The 25,000-nt window shown below is 44.0% G+C and overlaps 1 protein-coding gene across 3 annotated transcripts in view; it reads right to left on the reverse strand.

Annotated features, from left to right (window-relative positions):
• Positions 1-25,000, reverse strand: part of plxna4 (plexin A4) — a 496,524-nt gene that overhangs the window by 433,397 nt on the left and 38,127 nt on the right. For all 3 annotated transcript variants that reach the window (XM_029741951.1, XM_029741949.1, XM_029741950.1), the window contains exon 2: positions 4,364-5,712. In XM_029741951.1, coding sequence (XP_029597811.1) covers positions 4,364-5,617 — 1,254 coding nt within the window. In that variant the 5' untranslated portion in view covers positions 5,618-5,712. The remainder of the gene's footprint in view (positions 1-4,363; positions 5,713-25,000) is intronic.

Consider the following 25,000-nt stretch of genomic DNA (forward strand, 5'->3'; position numbering starts at 1 on the left):
AGGTATTTGGGCTGGACAGCTATAGGCCCACTGTTGACTCACTAGGGGAGAATAAAGCTGTGCCATAGTGACCTTTTTAAATGTCCTAAAACCTAAAATGGCTGTCGCTGTGACATTGATGTGGTAGCATGCTGTTATGGACAAATCCTAACTTGAGTTACGCACTTCTGGGTAGGGGAAATCAAGCGCTGATGTCAACGGGAGATTTACACAAAGCGTATTGATTGTACCACCTACTGCTGGCACAGGGATGGAGTAAGAACTCTGCATACATTCACATCTCCATTCATACGTTCTGATCGAAAGGCGCCAAATCCAAGCAACAGCATCTAGGAAAACCAATCACATCACTGAGAGTAAACTACCGCCTGCATCAGCCAATCGACTGTAGCTCCCTGTAATCTGACATCCAATCACCTCAGAGCGTTCAACGTGTAATTCCATATCTGTATCGTATCACCTTTTCCTTCCATTTCTCAGTTCTTGAAATAGCTGCGTGCTGCCCAGTTCAAACCCACAGGGACTATTCTTTGACTAATCCAACAGTAAGTTCACCGGCAGATTTAACAGCCCACATGTATCTGGGATACCTTCTGATGTTACGGAATGCTTTTTCAGATATATATAACTTAACTTACTAAATAGTTTATTTTTATGATACATTTCTTATCTTTGGCTGAAATTCACTTTAGTCAATTAAGCTCTCACAAGCCAGCTAATATTATTGGCTGAAAAACCAACTGCTACAACAGAGATGTTAGAGACGAGAGCACTCAGAGCGCCCCTAACACAAAGTGGCAATCACACAAATTGGTACTCCTTACAAAGACAGAGGTTATCTAATGAGCTGAGGTGAATGACCATTGTCTTGGTGTCTGTGTGTGTGTGTTTCTGTGTGTGTTTCTGTATGTGTTTCTGTGTGTGTGTCTGTATGTGTGTCTGTGTGTGTGTGTTTCTGTGTGTGTTTCTGTATGTGTTTCTGTGTGTGTGTGTGTGTGTGTGTGTGTGTGTGTGTGTGTGTGTGTGTGTGTGTGTGTGTGTGTGTGTTTGTGTATGTGTTTCTGTGTGTGTGTGTGTGTGTGTGTGTGTGTGTGTGTGTGTGTGTGTGTGTGTGTGTGTGTGTGTGTGTGTGTGCATGTCAGTGAGTGCATGCTTATATCGTCTGCTCCTCTGTACAGCCAAGCTACTCTAATGAGCCGAGGGGCAGTTCATCCACTCTATAATTGGGGGAAAACATATGACGTGAAAAATACGACAAGAGAGCTTGAAAAGGAGAGAAAACCAGAACCAGAGAGAGAGAGAGGGAAAGAGAGAGAGAGAGTTAGAAAGAATGAGAGGGGGGGAGAGAGGGGAGAGAAAGAAAGAGAGAGAGAGTAAGAGAGAGAAAAAAGAGGAGATAGAGAGGGGGAGAGAAATAAAGAGAGAGAGAGGGAGAGAGAGGGGGAGAGAGAGAAAGAGAGAGCAAGAGCGAGAAAGAGAGAGCAAGAGAGAGACAGAGAGAGAGAAATAGAGAGAGAGAGATGGGGAGAGTAAGAGAGAGCGAGAGAGAGAGAGAGGGCCTTCTCTTGATCTCTCTCTGTGGTTCTATGGTTCCTCATTAGACTTTTATATGAGCACAAACCCAAAGCTACTAGCTGTTACTAGCTGCTGTTGCTTCTCTGCCATGCAGTCTCTCTCCTCTCTGCTCTAAAGCCCTGTGTTTGGAGCCTGTGACTATCTTGGCTGCTGCATTTGGAGGGAAGAGAGCGAATGATGACTTGAACTACATTTCTGGCAACATTCAAGATGTGGCGTGCTGGGGGGAGGGTGCGGCGTTCCCCTTCATGCATTATTGAAAAGAGAGCGAGGAATTAATTGGGACTAACAACCAGGATTTGTGTAAAATTATCCGTGTGATACTAGGGAGACATCTCCCCCACACATACACAGCTACTGTAGTAGGTTCTCTCTCTCTCTCTCTCTCTCTCTCTCTCTCTCTCTCTCTCTCTCTCTCTCTCTCTCTCTCTCTCTCTCTCTCTCCTCTCTCTCTCTCTCTCTCCTCTCTCTCTCTCTCTCTCTCTCTCTCTCTCTCTCTCTCTCTCTCTCTCTCTCTCTCTCTCTCTCCTCTCTCTCTCTCTCTCTCTCTCTCTCTCTCTCTCTCTCTCTCTCTCTCTCTCTCTCTCTCTCTCTCTCTCTCTCTCTCTCTCTCTCTCTCTCTCCTCTCTCTCTCTCTCTCTCTCTCTCTCTCTCTCTCTCTCTCTCTCTTCTCGTGTCATCCCCCATCTCTGTATCTTGTCATACAACATGTTCCCATTGTGCAAAGATCCAAGAACAACACAGACACCCCGCCATTTACCTCTAATCACTTACTAATTTGTGTGTGTTTGTGTGTACGTGTGTGTGTGTGTGTGTGTGTGTGTGTGTGTGTGTGTGTGTGTGTGTGTGAGGGTTGGTGTGTGTGTGTGAGGGTTTGTGTGTGTGTGTGTGTGTGTGTGTGTGTGTGTGTGTGTGTGTGTGTGTGTGTGTGTGTGTGTGAGTGTGTGTGTGTGTGTGTGTGTGTGAGGGTTTGTGTGTGTGTGTGTGTGTGTGTGAGTGTGGGCGTGTGTGTGTGTATGTTAGTGTGTGTGTGAGGGTTTGTGTGTGTGTGTGTGTGTGTGTGTGTGTGTGTGTGTGCCTGCCTGCCTCTATATATGAACATGTGTTTGAAGTCATATCCAGGCAATCATTTATACAACCCCCCTCCTTGAATATCAATCCTTTCAGAACCTTAAGAGATCATGTGTTTAGTGGTGTTTTTCTTTTTCTCTAATCAAAGTGCTTCTCCCTGCCTTTAAGGGAAAAGGGCCTAGTATCCATAGTGACGGAGCGGCCAGGGGAGAGTAAGGACCATCCATCTCCAGGCTGGGGCTTTGTGACGGCGACCGCCTCTAATTTATACTGCAGCCACCAAACTGTGGCGCGTGCTGAAATGGCACCATTCCTCACCGCTAACCTGTGTCCTCCCTCACCCCCCCCCCAACGATGGCGCACGCCGCCACTGATTTATCCCTTGCCGGAAACACCAGGAGCAGAACACAGCACGCCTCCGATACAAGTCTCTGTTCTTCAGTTGAGATAGTCTCTCTGAATCATACTGTAAAAAGGAAGAGGGGTTGAATTTGGGAATCGGAGAATAACGCCCTTCCTCTAGAGACTAAGATTAGTCATGTCGTTGCACCAATTGGGACAACTTTATGTATTTAATCACAGTACAGTCAGTCCAGGACAGACTTGTATACACTAGCACAGATCAATGAATGAATTAATTCATATTTGTGACACTCCCCAAATGAACTGAAAGAGAGGCTCACAAGCACTAACAAGCTCAGGAAAGTCTGAGGAAGTTGAAGAGACCTCAACGCAACGTCATCCATCACTTTAGACAGTTTCCAGAAACATCCACACAGTGGATCACAATGTAAGTGCAGATTGTGTGACTTTACGCAGCGCCTTCGTCAATCCTATAGTGTAACTGTAGGGAACTATAGAGAACAGTAGAGATAGCAGGGAAGCTCTTTAGACTAAGAGGCGAGCTCCCCTGCATTAAGACCCACTGATGGGTTTGTTTACTAGCTAATGTTCAGCACAGCATAGCAGCTGTGGAGAACCCTGCCTGACTGCTATTCAGTGAAATGTCCATTTCTAGTTTCTTCAGCTTGTCTGCGTTTTATCTGAGGAGGAGCGGTAGCTAATATAAACAAAATACTGTTGCGTCACATCGAACCTCTGCTACTGCTTTGAGAGACACCGCTGATGTAAGATTTAACCTGAAGAGATTAAATGAAATGTGTTACTGAATTGCTAATGCCGCAACGGAGTGCGGTAAATTATGTTCATTACTTGTGAGTGTGAATTGCCCAACCCTCTAAGACGGATAGAGAAACAGATACCGGAGCTGGTTAACACTTCAAATTAATCCAATGGTGGAGCGGCCCACCCAGAAACATGGCGCCTCTAATACGCCTTTAGAGTGAGACAAAACTCTCATTATGGTTCTGTTGTGTAGTGTGGGTGATGAGCCTTCACCTTTCATTTAGTAGAACAAAATAAATACTTGGTAAATATTCACCTCTTGTTACTACGTGTTTCATTATCAGAATGTAGAACAGATTTAACACAGTGTTCTAGTTGAATACAGCTCACTTATGAATCTCTACTCTTGTATTCCAGCATTGGTAACGTAAGGAAAATCAGACTGTATTCAACATACTATCCACACTGGCTTGTGGTGAACAAAATTGATGTTGAATGACAAGGTCAGTCATCAAGACCTTGATTCAATGGATCAGGTGTGAAAATAGTTGGTTAGTACCGCTGTGTATGTGTGTGTGTGTTTGGTACTCACAGCGCTGCTGCAGCGGATGTCCTTGACCTTGAGCCAGGCCAGGTCCAGGGTGCCCTCGCCCTTGTAGCACGACTGCAGTCGTTCCTTGATGCGCTCGTTGATCTCGCGCAGGGCGAACACGCACAGCGCTGACTCCTGCGAAGCCTCGCGCGGCCGCCGCTTCTGGCCCTTGGAGAAGATGGTGAAAAGGACATCATCGTCGGGCCCCACGCCTAGCGAGCGCCCCAATATGGCACCCGCCTTAGAGAGATAGGCCGCCTGTAGGAGCCGGTACTCCACGCCGCCCTTCACACAGCCCAGGGGTACCTCCACATACGAGTTAAAGGCTGTGTCGTCTTTACACAGCCGGACTATTTTAGAAGTGTACACCTGTTCTCGCCCCGCGGAGGAGGAGCCGGTGGCCGGCCCATTCCCCATCTCCGGCTGCAGCGTGAGGAAGTAGACGAAGTTACCTGAGCCAAATCCGTAGACGTAGTAGATGTCGAAGTCAGGCACGATGGTGAACGTGTCGGACGGGATCTTGATCATGGATGCCACGAACTCATCGTGGAAGACGTAGGCGAACATGCCGTCCTCCTCCGAGTTGCGCTCCAGCTTGCGGCTGGAGATGGTGGGGAAATACTCGGGCTTGCCGTCCACTGCCGTGGCCACAAACAGCTTGTCGGGCGATGAGTCACCGTACGACACGATGACGCCGAACACCGAACCGCTCTCGTTGACCCCGGACAGGTAGTGCTCCTTCTTGTGGAAGGGCTCTCCCAGCTTGAACAGGTCGTCCAGACGAAGGAGTTTACAGATGCCCTGATAGAGACTACCACAGGCTAATAGCCGGTTCTCCCGGTAGTCCATCAGCAGCATCTTGTTGACGTTGTTGGTGAGGGACAGCGGCTCGCTGCAGGGCTGCACAATGCGTGGCGGGTAGCACTTGCGGTTGTCCTCGTCGGGGCCAGTCTCGTGATACACCTGTACGTTTAGGTCGGGGGAGAGTTTGTAGATGCGGTTGACCGCTCCCAGGTACACGTTGCCGTTGCGTTCGTCCACAGCCACGTGGTTGAACTTCCACTCGGGGTTCTCGGTGCTGAATGTGCTATAGTCCTCCTCCTCGGCTGCGTCGATGGAAGCTGTGATGATAGTGGCGCCGTCGGGGGCATGGGGGAGGGGCCTGGATGCCAACGAGAGAGGGAGAGCCAGGGCCGACAGGAACCAGCAAAGGGTAAGACAGGAAGTCCGTGTCCTGGTGTGGTGGGACTCCATGGTCCGCTGTGTCAGGGAGGGCTAGAAGGGGCTCGGTCCAGTACTCTCAGCCAATCCGTGATCAGGCCTCTCTTGGGATTGAGGTCATTCTATACCTGGAGAAGAGAAGAGAAATATGAGGTGGGAAACACAAAAAGACAATATTCCTGCATCTACAAAAATAATCTCCATACACATTTATCATACAGAGTATCAGACATATTTATCATACTGAGTATCAGACACATTTATCATACAGAGTATCAGACATATTTATCATACAGAGTATCAGACATATTTATCATACAGAGCACTGCACCAATAAAAAGGCAATTAGGCAAGTAGAAGAATGAGAGAGGAGAAAAAGCGAGACAGACATACAGTTGATGTTTGGAAGTTTACATACACCTTAGCCAAATACATTTACATTCAGTTTTTGACAATTCCTGACATTTAATCCTAGTAACAATTCCCTGTCTTAGGTCAGTTAGGATCATCACTTTATTTTAAGAATGTGAAATGTCAGAATAATAGTAGAGAGAATTATTTATTTCAGCTTTTATTTCTTTCATCACATTCCCAGTGGGTCAGAAGTTTACATACACTCAATTAGTATTTGGTTGTTAACTTTGGTCAAACGTTTCGGGTAGCCTTCCACAAGCTTCCCACAATAAGTTGGGTGAATTTTAGCCCATTCCTCCTGACAGAACTGGTGTAACTGAGTCAGGTTTGTAGACCTCCTTGCTCGCACACGCTTTTTCAGTTCTGCCCACAAATTTTCTATAGGATTGAGGTCAGGGCTTTGTGATGGCCACTCCAATACCTTGACTTTGTTGTCCTTAAGCCATTTTGCCACAACTTTGGAAGTATGCTTGGGGTCATTTTCCATTTGGAAGACCCATTTGCGACCAAGCAAAATTTTCCATCCTCATTATGCAATCTATTTTGTGAAGTGCATCAGTCCCTCCTGCAGAAAAGCACCCCCACAACATGATGCTGCCACCCCCGTGCTTCACGGTTGGGATGGTGTTCTTCGGCTTGCAAGCCTCCCCCTTTTTCCTCCAAACATAACGATGGTCATTATGGCCAAACAGTTCATCAGACCAGGACATTTCTCCAAAAAGTACGATCTTTGTCCCCATGTGCAGTTGCAAACCGTAGTCTGACATTTCTATGGCGGTTTTGGAGCAGTGGCTTCTTCCTTGCTGAGCGGCCTTTCAGGTTATGTCGATATAGGACTCGTTTTACTGTGGATTTCGATACTTTTGTACCTGTTTCCTCCAGCATCTTCACAAGGTCCTTTGCTTTTGTTCTGGGATTGATTTGCACTTTTCACACCAAAGTATGTTCATCTCTAGGTTACGCATCTACTTCCTGAGCGGTATGGCGGCTGCGTGGTCCCATGGTGTTTATACTTGCGTACTATTGTTTGTACAAATGAATGTGGTACCTTCAGGCATTTGGAAATTGCTTCCAAGGATGAACCAGACTTGTGGAGGTCTACAATTTCTTATCTGAGGTCTTGGCTGATTTATTTTTATTTTCCCATGATGTCAAGCAAAGAGGCACTGAGTTTAAAGGTAGATCTTGAAATACATCCACAGGTACACCTCCAATTGACTCAAATTATGTCAATTAGCCTATCAGAAGCTTCTAAAGCCATGACATCATTTTCTGGAATTTTCCAAGCTGTTTAAAGGCACAGTCAACTTAGTGTATGTAAACTTCTGACCTACTGGAATTGTGATACAGTGAATTATAAGTGAAATAATCTGTCTGTAAACAATTGTTGGGAAAATGACTTGTGTCATGCACAAAGTAAATGTCCTAACCGACTTGCCAAAACTATAGTCTGTTAAAAAAGGCCCTAATGATTTATGCGATACAACGTTTGACATGTTTGAACGAACGTAAATATATTTTTTCCGTTCGTGAAGTGAAGTGAAGTCCGGCTGGCTTAGATCATGTGCTAACAACACGGAGGTTTTTGGACATAAATGATGAGCTTTTTTGAACAAAACTACATTCGTTATGGACCTGGGATTCTTTGGAAGTGACATCTGATGAAGAGAATCAAAGGTAATGGATTATTTACATAGTATTTTCGATTTTAGATCTCTCCAACATGGCGGTTAGTCTGTATCGCAATGCGTATTTTTCTGGGCGCAGTGCTCAGATTATTGCAAAGTGTGATTTCCCAGTAAGGTTAATTTTAAATCTGGCAAGTCCATTGCGTTCAAGAGATGTAAATCTATAATTCTTTGAATGACAATATAATATTTTACCAATGTTTTCTAATATTAATTAATTATTTTGTTGTCATGACTTGACTGCCGGTATTGGAGGGAAACGATTTCCTGAACATCAACGCCATAGTAAAACACTGTTTTTAGATATAAATATGAACTTGATAGAACTAAAAATGCATGCATTGTCTAACATAATGTCCTAGGAGTGTCATCTGATGGAGATTGTAAAAGGTTAGTGCATCATTTTAGCTGATTTTATGGTTTTGGTGACGCCTGTCTTTGAATCGACAATACATTACACACAGCTATTGTCAATGTACTCTCCTAACATAACCTAACTTTATGCTTTCCCCGTAAAACCTTTTTGAAATCGGACAACGTGGTTAGATTAAGGAGATGTTTATCTTTCAAAGGCTGTAAGTTAGTTGTATGTTTGAGAAATTTGAATTTTGACATTTATTTGGTTTCAAATTTGCCGCTCTTGAAATGCACCTGCTGTTGATAGGGTGCGCCACGGGTGGCACGCTAACGTCCCACATAGCCCCAAGAAGTTTTAACAAGAAATGTGTGGAGTGGTTGAAAAACGGGTTTAATGACTACAACCTAAGTGTATGTAAACTTCCGACTTCAACTGTAGATTATCAAGTCCAAACCCATCTGAACCTTTCAGAGAGAGACAGAAGACATGAAGCGAGACAGTGAGGGAATGAGAAAGAGGGTATAAAGTCTGAGAGAGAGGCCTGCTGGGATGAGTGGAGGACTGTGTGTTCTCAGAGGGCTAATGCAGGACCCCGGGGGGTTATCTACAGTCATACACCATCTCTGTGTCTCTGCATGGGCCCAGCCCCTTCACATCCCTCAAAGCCCATCACATCCCTCACATCCAGGCTGCTCCACTCCTAATTGATTCTCCCCTCAGAGTGTGATTTGCATGCTTAGGTGATTTTTCTCTCTTCTCTCCAGATAGAGCTTCCCACCTGCTGACATGGCTAGGAGACATAGTTCTAACACTCTGCCCCCCCCCCCCCCCACACACACACACACACACACACCGTTTATGGGTAGAGGTGGAGTAATTAGGAGGAAGTGCTAGTGGGTGCAGAAACAAGCGCCTCATCAGTCCCTGGGTCGTTTGTCAAGCCTCAGCAATATCACACTACTGTTCCTCCTTGCCTATACAAACACACAGTACACACACACACAGTACACACACACACACGCACAGTGCACACACAGAGATACATATATCAAATCAAATGTATTTATAAAGCCCTTCTTACATCAGCTGATATCTCAAAGTGCTGTACAGAAACCCTGCCTAAAACCCCAAACAGCAAGCAATGCAGGTGTAGAAGCACGGTGGCTAGGAAAAACTCCCTAGAAAGGCCAAAATAGAGAGTATGTTCTGTATGTTTACACGAATAGAAACAAAGGCTACACGGTACACATCCATATTCAATGTACACACACATTATAAACACACCAAGAGGAAATGAGGAGAGCATTTCCTGTAAACACTGCGGTCCCCTGTGCTTCCAACTGCTCATTAGCTCTCCCCTATGAACAGGTGATCACCTGCGTGGTATCCAGGGTCAGCCTCCACAACACTGCTGACACACACACACTTTCGCTTTACTGTAATTACACTGATGCTAAACAAGTCTCACATTCACTGCTCTTCATTGTAGCTCTAGCATTGCATGAGACTATGTGTGTTCTGTAATGAGTGCGTATACAGTTACTTGGTGGTGATTATAGCTTTGAGTCATCTGCATCAGCTTTGTACTGTACATCTGGATTTGGGGATTTTCTCCCATTTTTCCTTACAGATGTTTAAGCTCTGTTAAATGAGATAGGGAGTGGCGGTGAACAGCAATCTTCAGGTTTTTCCACAATTTTGTTGTTGTTGCATTCTTTTTCTCCCCAATTTTGATCTTGTCTCATCGTTGCAACTCTCCAAAGGGCTCGGGAGGCAAAGGTTGAGTCATGCGCCCTCCAAAACATGAACCGCCAAACCGCGCTTCTTATAACCCGCTCGCTTCATCCGGAAGCCAGCCGCACCAATGTGTCGGAGGAAACACCGTTCATCTGATGACCTCCTGCAGACACCTGGCCCGCCAAAAGAAGTCGCTAGAGTGCTATGAGCCAAGTAAAGCCCCCCGGGCCAAACCCTCCCCTAACCAGAACTACTGGGCCAATTGTGCGCCGCCCTATGTGACTCCCGATCACGTCTGGTTGTGATACAACCCGGGATCGAATCCGGGTCTGTAGTGACGCCTCTAGCACTGCGATGCAGTGCCTTAGACCGCTGCGCCACTCGGGAGGCCCCTTTCCACAGTTTTTCAATGGAATTCAAGTCTGAGCTTTGGCTAGGCCACTCAAGGACTTTCAAATGCTTGTTCTGAAGCCATTCCAGCATTGTACATATGTACAGGGACTTCAGAAAATATTCATACCCCTTAACTTATTCCACATTTGTTACAGCGTGAATTCTAAAGGGATTGCATTTAAAAACAATCTTACCCATCTACACACAATACCCCATAATGACAATGTTTTCTTGATGCAAATGTATTGAACATATCTAATTTACATGAGTATTCAAACCTTTTTGCTATAACACTCTAAATTGAGCTCAGGTGCATCACATTTCCTTAGATCATCCTTGAGATGTCACTACAACTTGATTGACCTGTGGCCAATTAAATTGTTCGGACATAGAAAGAAACACACCTGTCTATATAAGTTCCCACAGTTGACAGTGCATGTCAGAGCAGAAACTATGCCATGAAGTCCAAGGAATTGTCTGTAGGTCTCCAAGATAGAATTGTGATGAGGCACATATCTGGGGAAGGGTATAAACATTTTTCTGTGTGTTGAAAGTTTCCAAGAGCACAGTGGTCTCCATCATTGGGAAATAGAAAAATATGGAACTACCCAGGAGCTGGCTGTCCGACCAAACTAAGCAGCCGGGCAAGAAAGACCTTGGTCAGGGAGGTGACCAAGAACCCAATGATCACTCTGACAGAACTACAGAGTTTCTTGGCTTAGATGGGAGAACCTGCCAGAAGGACAACAGTCTCTACAGCACTTCACCAATCTGGGCTTTATGGGAGAGTGGTCCAGACGGAAGCCACTCATGACAGCATGCCTGGAGTTTGCAAAAAGGCATGTAAAAAACTCTGAGATCATAAGGCAAGAGATTGAGGTCTGATGAGACAAAAATTGAACTCTTTGGCCTGAGTGCTATGTCTGGAGAAACCAGGCACAGCTCATCATCCGTCTAACACCATCCCTACTGTGAAGCATGGTGGTGGCAGTATCATGTTATGGGGAAGCTTTTCAGTGGCAGGGCCTGGGATACTGGTAAGGATACAGGGAACAATGAATGGAGCCAAATACAAGTAAATCATTGATGAGAACCTTGTACAAACAATCTTAGACTGGGGCATAGATTTATGTTCCAACAGGACAATGACCCCAAGCATACAGCCAACACAGTGCTGGAATGGCTTCAGAACAAGAATGTGAAAGTCCTTTAGTGGCCCAGCCAAAGCCCAGACTTGAATCCCACTGAAAATCTGTTGAAAGACTTGAAGATTGCTGTTCACCGCCACTCCCCATCTAATTTAACAGAGCTTGAGAAAATCATCGCTGCAAAAGTTGCTTCAACAAATATTGATGTAAGGGTTGTGAATACGTACCGGTATGTAAATTCGATATTTCTGTATTTCATTTTCAATACATTTGCAAAAATTACTAAACAGGTTTTCACTTTGTCATTATGGGGTATTGTGTGTAGATGGGTGAGACATTGAAACACAGGCACTGTATGAAGACACTGTAGGATCTTAATTTGAGCCAGTTTGTTACAGCAGGAAAGTAATCCTGCAGCAACAGGAAATGTGAATTATTATGCGCATTATTATTGAATTGACACAAAATCAAGTCTACAAATGTAATGTGGAAATTAGAAACTTGAGAAGCCCTTTTAACCTTTTACTGCAGTGGGCTAAATCAGGGTCTCTTGGTAGTCCAAAAAAATCTACTTTGAAATGAAAGTATACACCTCACACACATGGTTATGGGCTTAAAGAAACAAGACAAAGTATTGTCAGATATAAAGTTGAAATCTATTGAATTTTGAGTTTGCATCCCAATATTACACTTTACATACAACACAGAAGACTGAAATATAAAAAAATATATAAAATCAAATGTTTGATATAATGTTGATTAATGTCACGGATCTCTCCGGTACTGTTGCTCATTCCGTGCACCAGTTTCGGAGGTCTACGTCACCGGCCTCTAGGAACTGAACTGTGTCATTACGCACACCTGGTCCCCATAATCTCCCCTGATTAGTAATTGTATAAGTGTGCCCTTTGTTCACCATTGTCTGGTCGATTATTGTTCCAATGTCTGTTGGTCGTGTGAGTACCTGTGCTGTGTAGTTTTGGCTTTCGTGCCGCGTGTATTGCACAGATGATTACGGGTCTCGTCCTGTGTGGTATCATTGTGCGATTGTGTATTCATTCGAGGTACTCCTCACTCTTTTGTTTGGGTTTCAAACCTGTGTTTTGTATACGTGTTTGTTTGGTCTTCGTCCCCGTGCCTTTACATGGCACGCTGTAATTTGGGTAAATAAAAAACCCTATTACGCATTCCTGCGCCTGTCTCCCGATCCCTTTATACCAACGTGACAATAGAAATTATTAAAAATATGAACAACATTCCACCCATGAGGCCACTAGAGGGGGCTTTGATCATTCCACTACAAGTTGTAAATGTCCTACAATGCAGGAAAGTTTTCCTGCAATAGGGTGATCAAATTAAATCTGTACCTCTGGGCTAACAAAATGAATTTCCATGACAATGGACAATAATGTATTGTATCAAATAATATTGTATCTTATCTTGTCATATTGCCTACACATGTACATGTATGAGTCAGTGTTAGTCAGGCTGAGCCCATCCCATTGGAAACAGACGTCAGTTCAACGTCTAGTCTAGATTTACATTTGGTTGAGTTGTCAACTAATGTGGATTCATGTGAAATTAACAAAAAAATGTCACCATGTCATTTAGGTTCAAATTGGGTGAAAAAAATGAAATGTCCTTATGTTGATGACTTTTTGCAAATTCAACCAGTTTTGAACGTTGTTTCAACCTGTTTTTGCCCAGTGGGATTATTTCTCCCACACTGCCAGATACAGTTGAAGTCGGAAGTTTACATACACTTAGGTTGGAGTCATTAAAACTCGTTTTTCAACCACTCCACAAATTTCTTGTTAACAAACTAGAGTTTTGGCAAGTTGGTTAGGACATCTACTTTGTGCATGACACAAGTAATTTTTCCAACAATTGTTTACAGACAGATTATTTCACTTATATCACAATTCCAGTAGGTCAAAGTTTACATACACTAAGTTGACTGTCCCTTTAAACAGCTTGGAAAATTCAAGAAAATGATGTCATGGCTTTAGAAGCTTCTGATAGGCTAATTGACATCATTTGAGGCAATTGGAGGTGTACCTGTGGATATATTTCAAGGCCTACCTTTAAACTCAGCGCCTCTTTGCTTGACATCATGGGAAAATCAAAAGAAATCAGCCAAGACCTCAGATAAAAATTGTAAACCTCCACAAGTCTGGTTCATCCTTGGGAGCAATTTCCAAATGCCTGAAGGTACCACGTTCATCTGTACAAACAATAGTACGCAAGTATAAACACCATGGGACCACGCAGCCATCATCCTAGAGATGAACGTACTTTGGTGTGAAAAGTGCAAATCAATCCCAGAACAACAGCAAAGGACCTTGTGAAGATGCTGGAGGAAACAGGTACAAAAGTATCTATATCCACACTAAAACGAGTCCTATATCGACATAACCTGAAAGGCCGCTCAGCAAGGAAGAAGCCACTGCTCCAAAACCGCCATAAAAAAGCCAGACTACGGTTTGCAACTGCACATGGGGACAAAGATCGTACTTTTTGGAGAAATGTCCTCTGGTCTGATGAAACAAAAATAGAACTATTGGCCATAATGACCATCGTTATGTTTGGAGGAAAAAGGGGGAGGCTTGCGAGTCGAAGAACACCATCCCAACCGTGAAGCACGGGGTGGCAGCATCATGTTGTGGGGGTGCCTTGCTGCAGGAGGGACTGGTGCACTTCACAAAATAGATTGCATCATGAGGATATATTAATAAATTATGTGGATATATTGAAGCAACATCTCAAGACATCAGTTAGGAAGTTAAAGCTTGGTCGCAAATTGGTCTTCCAAATGGGCAATGACCCCAAGCATAGTTCCAAAGCTGTGGCACAATGGCATAAGGACAACAAAGTCAAGGTATTGGAGTGGCCATCACAAAGCCCTGACCTCAATCCTATAGAAAATCTGTGGGCAGAACTGAAAAAGCGTGTGTGAGCAAGGAGGCCTACAAACCTGACTTAGGTACACCAGCTCTGTCAGGAGAAATGGGCCAAAATTCACCCAACTTATTGTGGGAAGCTTGTGGAAGGCTACCCGAAACGTTTGACCCAAGTTAAACAATTTAAAGGCAATGCTACCAAATACTAATTGAGTGTATGTAAACTTCTGACCCACTGAGAATGTGATGCAAGAAATAAAAGCTGAAATAAATCATTCTCTCTGCTATTATTCTGACATTTCACATTCTTAAAATAAAGTGGTGATCCTAACTGACATAAAACAGGGAATTCTTACTAGGATTAAATGTCAGGAATTGTGAAAAAACGAATTGAAATGTATTTGGCTAAGGTGTATGTAAACTTCCGACTTCAACTGTAGCTCCGATCAGACAGCCACTTGGGATCTCCAGGTAAAATCTCCTGGTGAGGAGCAATCATGGAACCACACCGACTGGGCTGCAGTCTGATCACACTCACTCTGACTCATATTACTGAGAGAAACGAACCAATCAGACAATGGGTTAACACATTTCAGACAGAGCGATAGAGAGTGAGAGGGTGAGTGAGGGTGAGCGCCAGAGACAGCGAGAAACAGGGTAAGTGCCAGAGAGAGAGGGTGACCGCCAGAAAGAGAGAGAGGGATAGAGAAAGATGGAGAAAGAAAGAATAATAATTTCTCCTTGACAAAGGGAAAGAAGTAGGTGGTCAAAGGAAGCAGTAAGAGGGAGCAGAGCTGCATGAGGACTACTGAAAGGGCATTGGGCTCTCTGCTTGGACTAAAAATAAAGGCCTGTTGTAATATTAATCTTACACTGGGAGCGGCTGGGAGCTCCCAACTCTAATTTACCAGCGGGGGACAGAGTACCTGGATAACAAAGTGCTCAGCTGGAAATACCTCAACAACTTCATTCAACTGTAAATAGCAAAATAGAGAAAGAGGGAGGGAGGGAGGGAGGGATTGAAGGTGAAAAATCACAGAACCTGTAGTGTCGATGGGTACACATATCATCGTGTTCTCTGTAGCAGGTGCAAACGCACACACACACACACACACACACACACACACACACACACACACGCAAACTCTATCCCTCCCCCCTCTCTCTCTCTCTCTCTCTCGCACACACACTAACACAGAAATAACCCGCTGGCTTCGGCGCCTTCAAGAATGTATGATGATCGCGACCTGAAACCGTCATTGACACGCAATTATCCTGCTCATCGGGGAAGCTCGTTTAGCTCCTATTTGCAATTGCCTGCTGATCATCACGCGCCATTAATTACACCTGAGTTGCTCAGCCATGTTCCGCTTCATACAACCCCACACACACACACACACACACACACACACAGAGCCCCGAACATTCAAACACATTATTTATCTCCATCTACATTATGTGTCTTTCCTTCACATTCCTACACAGTAAGTAAGAAGCCTTGTCTTGTCTAGCTGGAACGGCTCATAGGAGCAGAAGCCTATCTTCTGTTGCCTATCTCCTGTTTCTGTAGCATGAGGCAGCTTCCCACTGGGCACAGATGTCATCAGTTCAACGTCTAGTCTTGATTTACATTTGGTTGAGTTGTCAACTAACGTGAATTCAACGTGAAATCAATACAAAAATCACCATGTCATTGGATTTAGGTTAAATGTCAAGTCAAAAATATGAAATTCCCTTAAGTTGATGACTTTTTGCAAACCCAATCAGTTTTCCACGTTGAGTCAACGACATCACATAGATTTTTGGGGGGTTGAAATGACATGGAAGCAACATTGATTCAACCAGTTTTTGCCCAGTGGGTTGATGTACAAGTACAGCCCCTGGACAGGACACCCAAACTATCTCCTTAATGCTGAGTACCAAGCAGTATGTGTGTGTGTGCGCGTGCATATGTGTGTTTCTGCAAGTGTGTGTGTGTGTCTCAGTGCCAGATCTGCCCACAGAAATCATACACACACACACACACACACACACACACACACACACACACACACACACACACACACACACACACACACACACACACACAGTAACTCCAGACCACATACTGCACCAGCACATCAAAGGGTGCTAATGAATTCATGTTTGGTGCCACACTCTCTCTCACACTCAGTGCTTCGCTGGAAATGTGGGCAAAAACACCATGCAGTGCAATCTGAGGTGTGTGTGTGTGTGTGTGTGTACTGCATGTGCTCTCCGCTTTCAGAAATAATTGGATATTTATGCTTTTTCATGAAGAAAAATATTATTTGTTCCTGAAAAAAACAAAAACACAAATTGCGTTAGCATCCCTAAACTGTGCCCAAATTAGACACATTATTAGGTTTGCAGGGAGAGACAGTGAGGCGTGTGCCACAAACAAACCAGCTAAATCAGATAACATCCTATGGCAGAGAAAGAAAGAAGCAGAGAAGAGAGGAGAAGAGGAGGAGAAGGAAGGAGAGGGAAGTCAAAAACAAGCAACAGAAATATTGATCGGTTCCTCTGGGGGCGTCTAAGCCGATCCATGCCAACCAGGTGAAGAGGCATCGTCAAGGTTACACTCTGTCAAGGGAAGAGGCTCCAAGTCTCTCTGTCTCCCTCTCCCTCTCTCTCGCTCAGTCTGCCTCCCACCTGTGAACCTGAGATAAGGCTAATCTAGTGACAGACAGAGACAGACAGAAAGACAGACAGACTGGCAGTTGGACAGACTGTAACAGACTGTACAGACTTTGACAAACTGTGATGGACGGATGGACAGACGGACAGACAGACTGACTGACGTCCAGATAGACAAACGGAAAGAGGAAAGACGGACGGACGGACTGACGGCCAGACAGACAAACGGAAAGAGGAAAGACGGACGGACAGACGGACAGACACAGACAAACAGACAGACAGACTGACAGTGACAGACAGTGACGGACAGACTGTGACAGACAGGCTGTGACAGAGACATACAGACATACAATCAGACTGTGACTGTCACGGTTGTCGTCGGTTAAGGAGGACCAAAACGCAGCAGGTATGTGTACGCTCATCTTGCTTCTTTAATAAATACAAAATGAACACCAAAATAACAAAACCACGAGAACGATCAACAAAACAGTCTGGTAAAGCCTAAGGCTCAACACAGAACAATCACCCACAAATACCAAACACAAACACACCCTACTATATGGGACTCTCAATCAAAGGCAGATAGACAACACCTGCCTTCAACTGAGAGTCCCAACCCCAATTAACCAAACATAGACATACACTCACTAGACTCCACATAGAAATACCTAAACATAAACCAAAACCCGGAATTACTAAATCAAACACCCTTTTAACAAAACACACCACCCTGAACCACATAAAACAAATACCCTCTGCCACGTCCTGACCAAACTACAAAACAATTAACCTTATACTGGCCAGGACGTGACAGTACCCCCCCCCCCCCCCCCTTAAAGGTGCTACCCCGGAAGCACCTTAACAAAAAATAACCCCAAGCAACACCAAAAGAAAAATTCCCCTTTTCTAAAGGGAGGGAAGGGAGGGTGGCTGCCGTCAACGACGGCACTGTGCTACACCCCCCCTCCCCAACCCACCTATTTCTGGAGGTGGCTCCGGCTCAGGCCGTTCCAGGCTGTCTGGGCAGTCTGGCAGCTCGGGACAGTCTGGCAGCTCGGGACAGTCTGGGCAGTCTGGCAGCTCGGGACAGTCTGGGCAGTCTGGCAGCTCGGGACAGTCTGGGCAGTCTGGCAACTCGGGACAGTCTGGGCAGTCTGGCAACTCGGGACAGTCTGGGCAGTCTGGCAACTCGGGACAGTCTGGGCAGTCTGGCAACTCGGGACAGTCTGGACAGTCTGGCCACTCCGGCAGTTCAGGGCAGTTTGGCCACTCCGGCAGTTCAGGGCAGTCTGGCCACTCCGGCAGTTCAGGGCAGTCTGGCCACTCCGGCAGTTCAGGGCAGTCTGGCCACTCCGGCAGTTCAGGGCAGTCTGGCCACTCCGGCAGTTCAGGGCAGTCTGGCCACTCCGGCAGTTCAGCGCAGTCTGGCCGGCAGCTCCGACGACTGTTGACTGGCGGGCAGCTCCGACGACTGTTGACTGGCGGGCAGCTCCGACGACTGTTGACTGGCGGGCAGCTCCGACGACTGTTGACTGGCGGGCAGCTCCGACGACTGTTGACTGGCGAGCAGCTCCGACGACTGTTGACTGGCGGGCAGCTCCGACGACTGTTGACTGGCGGGCAGCTCCGACGACTGTTGACTGGCGGGCAGCTCTGACGACTGTTGACTGGCGGTGCTGGGTTTACGCACTTGAAGGCTAGTGCGGGGAGCGGGAACAGGACGAGTCGGACTGGGTTGACGCACTTCCGGGTCCGCACGAGAGACAGGAGCTGGAAACCCAGGGCTATGGAGGCGCACAGCCGGTCTAGATCTTACCTCCTGCACAACCCTCCATGGCAGGATGGAACTAGTAGCCCTGTACGAGCGGGGTGCTCGTACAGGGCAGACTGGGCTGTGCAGGGGCCTGATGGTAGCCGTGCGTAGAGCGGGAATTGGGTAGCCTGGTCCTCGGAGGCTTACCGGCGACCAGATGCGCTGCGCAGGCATCCTCCTACCAGGCTGGATGCTCGCTCTAGCACGGCACCTGCGAGGGGCTGGAATAACTCGCACCGGACTGTGCGTGCGTATGGGTGAGATAGTGCGCTTCTCAGCGAAACATAGCGCTCTCCACCCATACGCTCCTCCATATAACCACGGGTAGCTGGCTTCCGGCTCTTCCTACGCCTAGCCAAACTACCCGTGTGCCCCCCCCAAAACATTTCTTGGGGGTGCCTCTCGTGCTTCTCCCTCAGCGCGTCTATGGCCTCGTACCACCGCCTCTCTGCCTTGGCTGCCTCAATTTCCCACTGCGGGCGGCGATAATCCCCAGCCTGATGCCAAGGTCCGGCCCCGTCCAGAATTTCCTCCCAGGTCCACTTCTCCCGCCAGTCCAACTCGAATTCCTTCTGCTCCTTCCTCTGCTGCTTGGTCCTTGAGTGGTGGGTGATTCTGTCACGGTTGTCGTCGGTTAAGGAGGACCAAAACGCAGCAGGTATGTGTACGCTCATCTTGCTTCTTTAATAAATACAAAATGAACACCAAAATAACAAAACCACGAGAACGATCAACAAAACAGTCTGGTAAAGCCTAAGGCTCAACACAGAACAATCACCCACAAATACCAAACACACCCTACTATATGGGACTCTCAATCAAAGGCAGATAGACAACACCTGCCTTCAACTGAGAGTCCCAACCCCAATTAACCAAACATAGACATACACTCACTAGACTCCACATAGAAATACCTAAACATAAACCAAAACCCGGAATTACTAAATCAAACACCCTTTTAACAAAACACACCACCCTGAACCACATAAAACAAATACCCTCTGCCACGTCCTGACCAAACTACAAAACAATTAACCTTATACTGGCCAGGACGTGACAGTGACAGAGACATACAGACATACAATCAGACTGTGACAGAGACATACAGACAGACATACAGACAGACAGAAGGGGCGTAGACTGCATAATATAGTCTGGCTCTCAGCCCATCTGTCTAATAGATAATAGCACACGTAAACAACAAGCACAAGGCTCCAACAATAGATATGTCTGATATTGAGTGATGATAACACGGGTATTTCAGAGGTTACAGCTAGCTTACTGTTTGGAAAGTAGTTGATTACTAGAGCTAGTCAAGGCCAACCACTGCATAGCTGAACCAAGACACATCCCACTCCAGCTATTAACAGGTTGAATAGGTTAGATAATGAGTAGGAGCACTGGAACACTGAACGTATGCAGACATCTTCATGGTGGAAATACATCTGGAAAATTGAGAGAAAACTGTCTGACTCTTTTGTAAACAGATTAACTTCTCCAGATATAAAAACCCGTTCAGAAATATCTAACACAAAACATATGAGTCAAATGGGATTTACGGGAGATTATGAGTGGGAAAAGTAGGGTAATTACAGTACAATCCTTTACATTCACAAAACCCACCCAGATTTTTACACTTTTATGGGGCGGTAATCTGTCACAGGGTGAATGGAGAGAGATGACAACAACACACATAGATGGAAATGATACCAACACCCAGGTAAACAGATCAGGCTGTAATAAGACAATACCTCCTGATAAAAGAGACAGGAGGGACACAGTGAGAGAGGCAGACAGAGAGAACAAAGACAGATAGAGATGCTATGATACTATAATAGAATGAGAGAACAGAGACAGTTAGAGATGCTATGATACTATAATAGAATGAGAGAACAGAGACAGTTAGAGATGCTATGATACTATAATAGAATGAGAGAACAGAGACAGATAGAGATGCTATGATACTATAATAGAATGAGAGAACAGAGACAGTTAGACATGCTATGATACTATAATAGAATGAGAGAACAGAGACAGTTAGACATGCTATGATACTATAATAGAATGAGAGAACAGAGACAGATAGAGATGCTATGATACTATAATAGAATGAGAGAACAGAGACAGAGATGCTATGATACTATAATAGAATGAGAGAACAGAGACAGTTAGAGATGCTATGATACTATAATAGAATGAGAGAACAGAGACAGTTAGAGATGCTATGATACTATAATAGAATGAGAGAACAGAGACAGATAGAGATGCTATGATACTATAATAGAATGAGAGAACAGAGACAGTTAGACATGCTATGATACTATAATAGAACGAGAGAACAGAGACAGTTAGAGATGCTATGATACTATAATAGAATGAGAGAACAGAGACCGTTAGAGATGCTATGATCCTATAATAGAATGAGAGAACAGAGACCGTTAGAGATGCTATGATCCTATAATAGAATGAGAGAACAGAGACAGTTAGAGATGCTATGATACTATAATAGAATGAGAGAACAGAGACAGTTAGAGATGCTATGATACTATAATAGAATGAGAGAACAGAGACAGATAGAGATGCTATGATACTATAATAGAATGAGAGAACAGAGACAGAGATGCTATGATACTATAATAGAATGAGAGAACAGAGACAGATAGAGATGCTATGATACTATAATAGAATGAGAGAACAGAGACAGTTAGAGATGCTATGATACTATAATAGAATGAGAGAACAGAGACAGATAGAGATGCTATGATACTATAATAGAATGAGAGAACAGAGACAGTTAGAGATGCTATGATACTATAATAGAATGAGAGAACAGAGACAGTTAGAGATGCTATGATACTATAATAGAATGAGAGAACAGAGACAGTTAGAGATGCTATGATACTATAATAGAATGAGAGAACAGAGACAGAGATGCTATGATACTATAATAGAATGAGAGAACAGAGACAGAGATGCTATGATACTATAATAGAATGAGAGAACAGAGACAGTTAGAGATGCTATGATACTATAATAGAATGAGAGAACAGAGACAGATAGAGATGCTATGATACTATAATAGAATGAGAGAACAGAGACAGTTAGAGATGCTATGATACTATAATAGAACGAGAGAACAGAGACAGTTAGAGATGCTATGATACTATAATAGAATGAGAGAACAGAGACAGATAGAGATGCTATGATACTATAATAGAATGAGAGAACAGAGACAGTTAGAGATGCTATGATACTATAATAGAATGAGAGAACAGAGACAGTTAGAGATGCTATGATACTATAATAGAATGAGAGAACAGAGACAGATAGAGATGCTATGATACTATAATAGAATGAGAGAACAGAGACAGTTAGAGATGCTATGATACTATAATAGAATGAGAGAACAGAGACAGTTAGAGATGCTATGATACTATAATAGAATGAGAGAACAGAGACAGTTAGAGATGCTATGATACTATAATAGAATGAGAGAACAGAGACAGTTAGAGATGCTATGATACTATAATAGAATGAGAGAACAGAGACAGTTAGAGATGCTATGATACTATAATAGAATGAGAGAACAGAGACAGTTAGAGATGCTATGATACTATAATAGAATGAGAGAACAGAGACAGTTAGAGATGCTATGATACTATAATAGAATGAGAGAACAGAGACAGTTAGAGATGCTATGATACTATAATAGAATGAGAGAACAGAGACAGTTAGAGATGCTATGATACTATAATAGAATGAGAGAACAGAGACAGATAGAGATGCTATGATACTCTAATAGAATGAGAGAACAGAGACAGAGATGCTATGATACTATAATAGAATGAGAGAACAGAGACAGTTAGACATGCTATGATACTATAATAGAATGAGAGAACAGAGACAGTTAGAGATGCTATGATACTATAATAGAATGAGAGAACAGAGACAGTTAGAGATGCTATGATACTATAATAGAATGAGAGAACAGAGACAGTTAGAGATGCTATGATACTATAATAGAATGAGAGAACAGAGACAGTTAGAGATGCTATGATACTATAATAGAATGAGAGAACAGAGACAGTTAGAGATGCTATGATACTATAATAGAACGAGAGAACAGAGACAGTTAGAGATGCTATGATACTATAATAGAACGAGAGAACAGAGACAGTTAGAGATGCTATGATACTATAATAGAATGAGAGAACAGAGACAGTTAGAGATGCTATGATACTATAATAGAATGAGAGAACAGAGACAGAGATGCTATGATACTATAATAGAATGAGAGAACAGAGACAGATAGAGATGCTATGATACTATAATAGAATGAGAGAACAGAGACAGTTAGAGATGCTATGATACTATAATAGAATGAGAGAACAGAGACAGATAGAGATGCTATGATACTATAATAGAATGAGAGAACTGAGACAGTTAGAGATGCTATGATACTATAATAGAATGAGAGAACAGAGACAGTTAGAGATGCTATGATACTATAATAGAATGAGAGAACAGAGACAGTTAGAGATGCTATGATACTATAATAGAATGAGAGAACAGAGACAGATAGAGATGCTATGATACTATAATAGAATGAGAGAACAGAGACAGTTAGAGATGCTATGATACTATAATAGAATGAGAGAACAGAGACAGTTAGAGATGCTATGATACTATAATAGAATGAGAGAACAGAGACAGAGATGCTATGATACTATAATAGAATGAGAGAACAGAGACAGTTAGAGATGCTATGATACTATAATAGAATGAGAGAACAGAGACAGTTAGAGATGCTATGATACTATAATAGAATGAGAGAACAGAGACAGTTAGAGATGCTATGATACTATAATAGAATGAGAGAACAGAGACAGATAGAGATGCTATGATACTATAATAGAATGAGAGAACAGAGACAGATAGAGATGCTATGATACTATAATAGAATGAGAGAACAGAGACAGTTAGAGATGCTATGATACTATAATAGAATGAGAGAACAGAGACAGTTAGAGATGCTATGATACTATAATAGAATGAGAGAACAGAGACAGTTAGAGATGATATGATACTATAATAGAATGAGAGAACAGAGACCGTTAGAGATGCTATGATACTATAATAGAATGAGAGAACAGAGACAGTTAGAGATGCTATGATACTATAATAGAATGAGAGAACAGAGACAGTTAGAGATGCTATGATACTATAATAGAATGAGAGAACAGAGACAGTTAGAGATGCTATGATACTATAATAGAATGAGAGAACAGAGACAGATAGAGATGCTATGATACTATAATAGAATGAGAAAACAGAGACAGATAGAGATGCTATGATACTATAATAGAATGAGAGAACAGAGACAGTTAGAGATGCTATGATACTATAATAGAACGAGAGAACAGAGGGAAGAAGGGAGGTAAAGAGGACAAACAGAGAGGTGTAAAGTCTACAGTTAGACATGCTATGACCCTACATTAAAGAAAGAGAAAGATCCAGGAGAAAGGCGAGAGAGAAGAAGAGAGTACAAACGGATCCAGTCTAGTCTACAACTAGATATGCTATGCTCCTGTCCTCTTGCTGCCCTTCCAGGAGGTCACTCAGTTCAGTGTGATGGCCGTGCCCGTCAGTGGAGATGGCACGGTGGCATGGAGGAGAGGTGGCACAGATTAACAGACTAATCCCTGCAGCTCCCACTGAGCCCTGGCAATGATCACAGGGATAACAGTTACTACTCAACCTACAGTACAACTCACTGAGCTGGGATAGGAAAACACCCTGCACTCACCCAGGATAATCTATCACACACACACACACACACACACACACACACACACACAGGTGAGACTATACAAACACACACATAAGCTTGTTGAAACAAACAACAGTACACACACACAAACACAAAAACACACACACACAAACACACATACACACACACACAAACACACACAAAAACACACTGATCATGTACCATGGCAGTTTCAAGCTTATTACACCTGCAACAAAGGCAGGGCATCATCCTACAAAGCTAGTGCATCATCCTACAAAGCTAGTGCATCATCCTACAAAGGCAGGGCATCATCCTACAAAGGCAGGGCATCATCCTACAAAGCTAGTGCATCATCCTACAAAGCTAGTGCATCATCCTACAAAGGCAGGGCATCATCCTACAAAGGCAGGGCATCATCCTACAAAGCTAGTGCATCATCCTACAAAGGCAGAGCATCATCCTACAAAGACAGGGCATCATCCTACAAAGCTAGTGCATCATCCTACAAAGGCAGAG

Source organism: Salmo trutta, chromosome 40 (genome assembly GCF_901001165.1).
Source record: "Salmo trutta chromosome 40, fSalTru1.1, whole genome shotgun sequence".
In the NCBI taxonomy this organism is placed as follows: Eukaryota; Metazoa; Chordata; class Actinopteri; order Salmoniformes; family Salmonidae; genus Salmo; species Salmo trutta.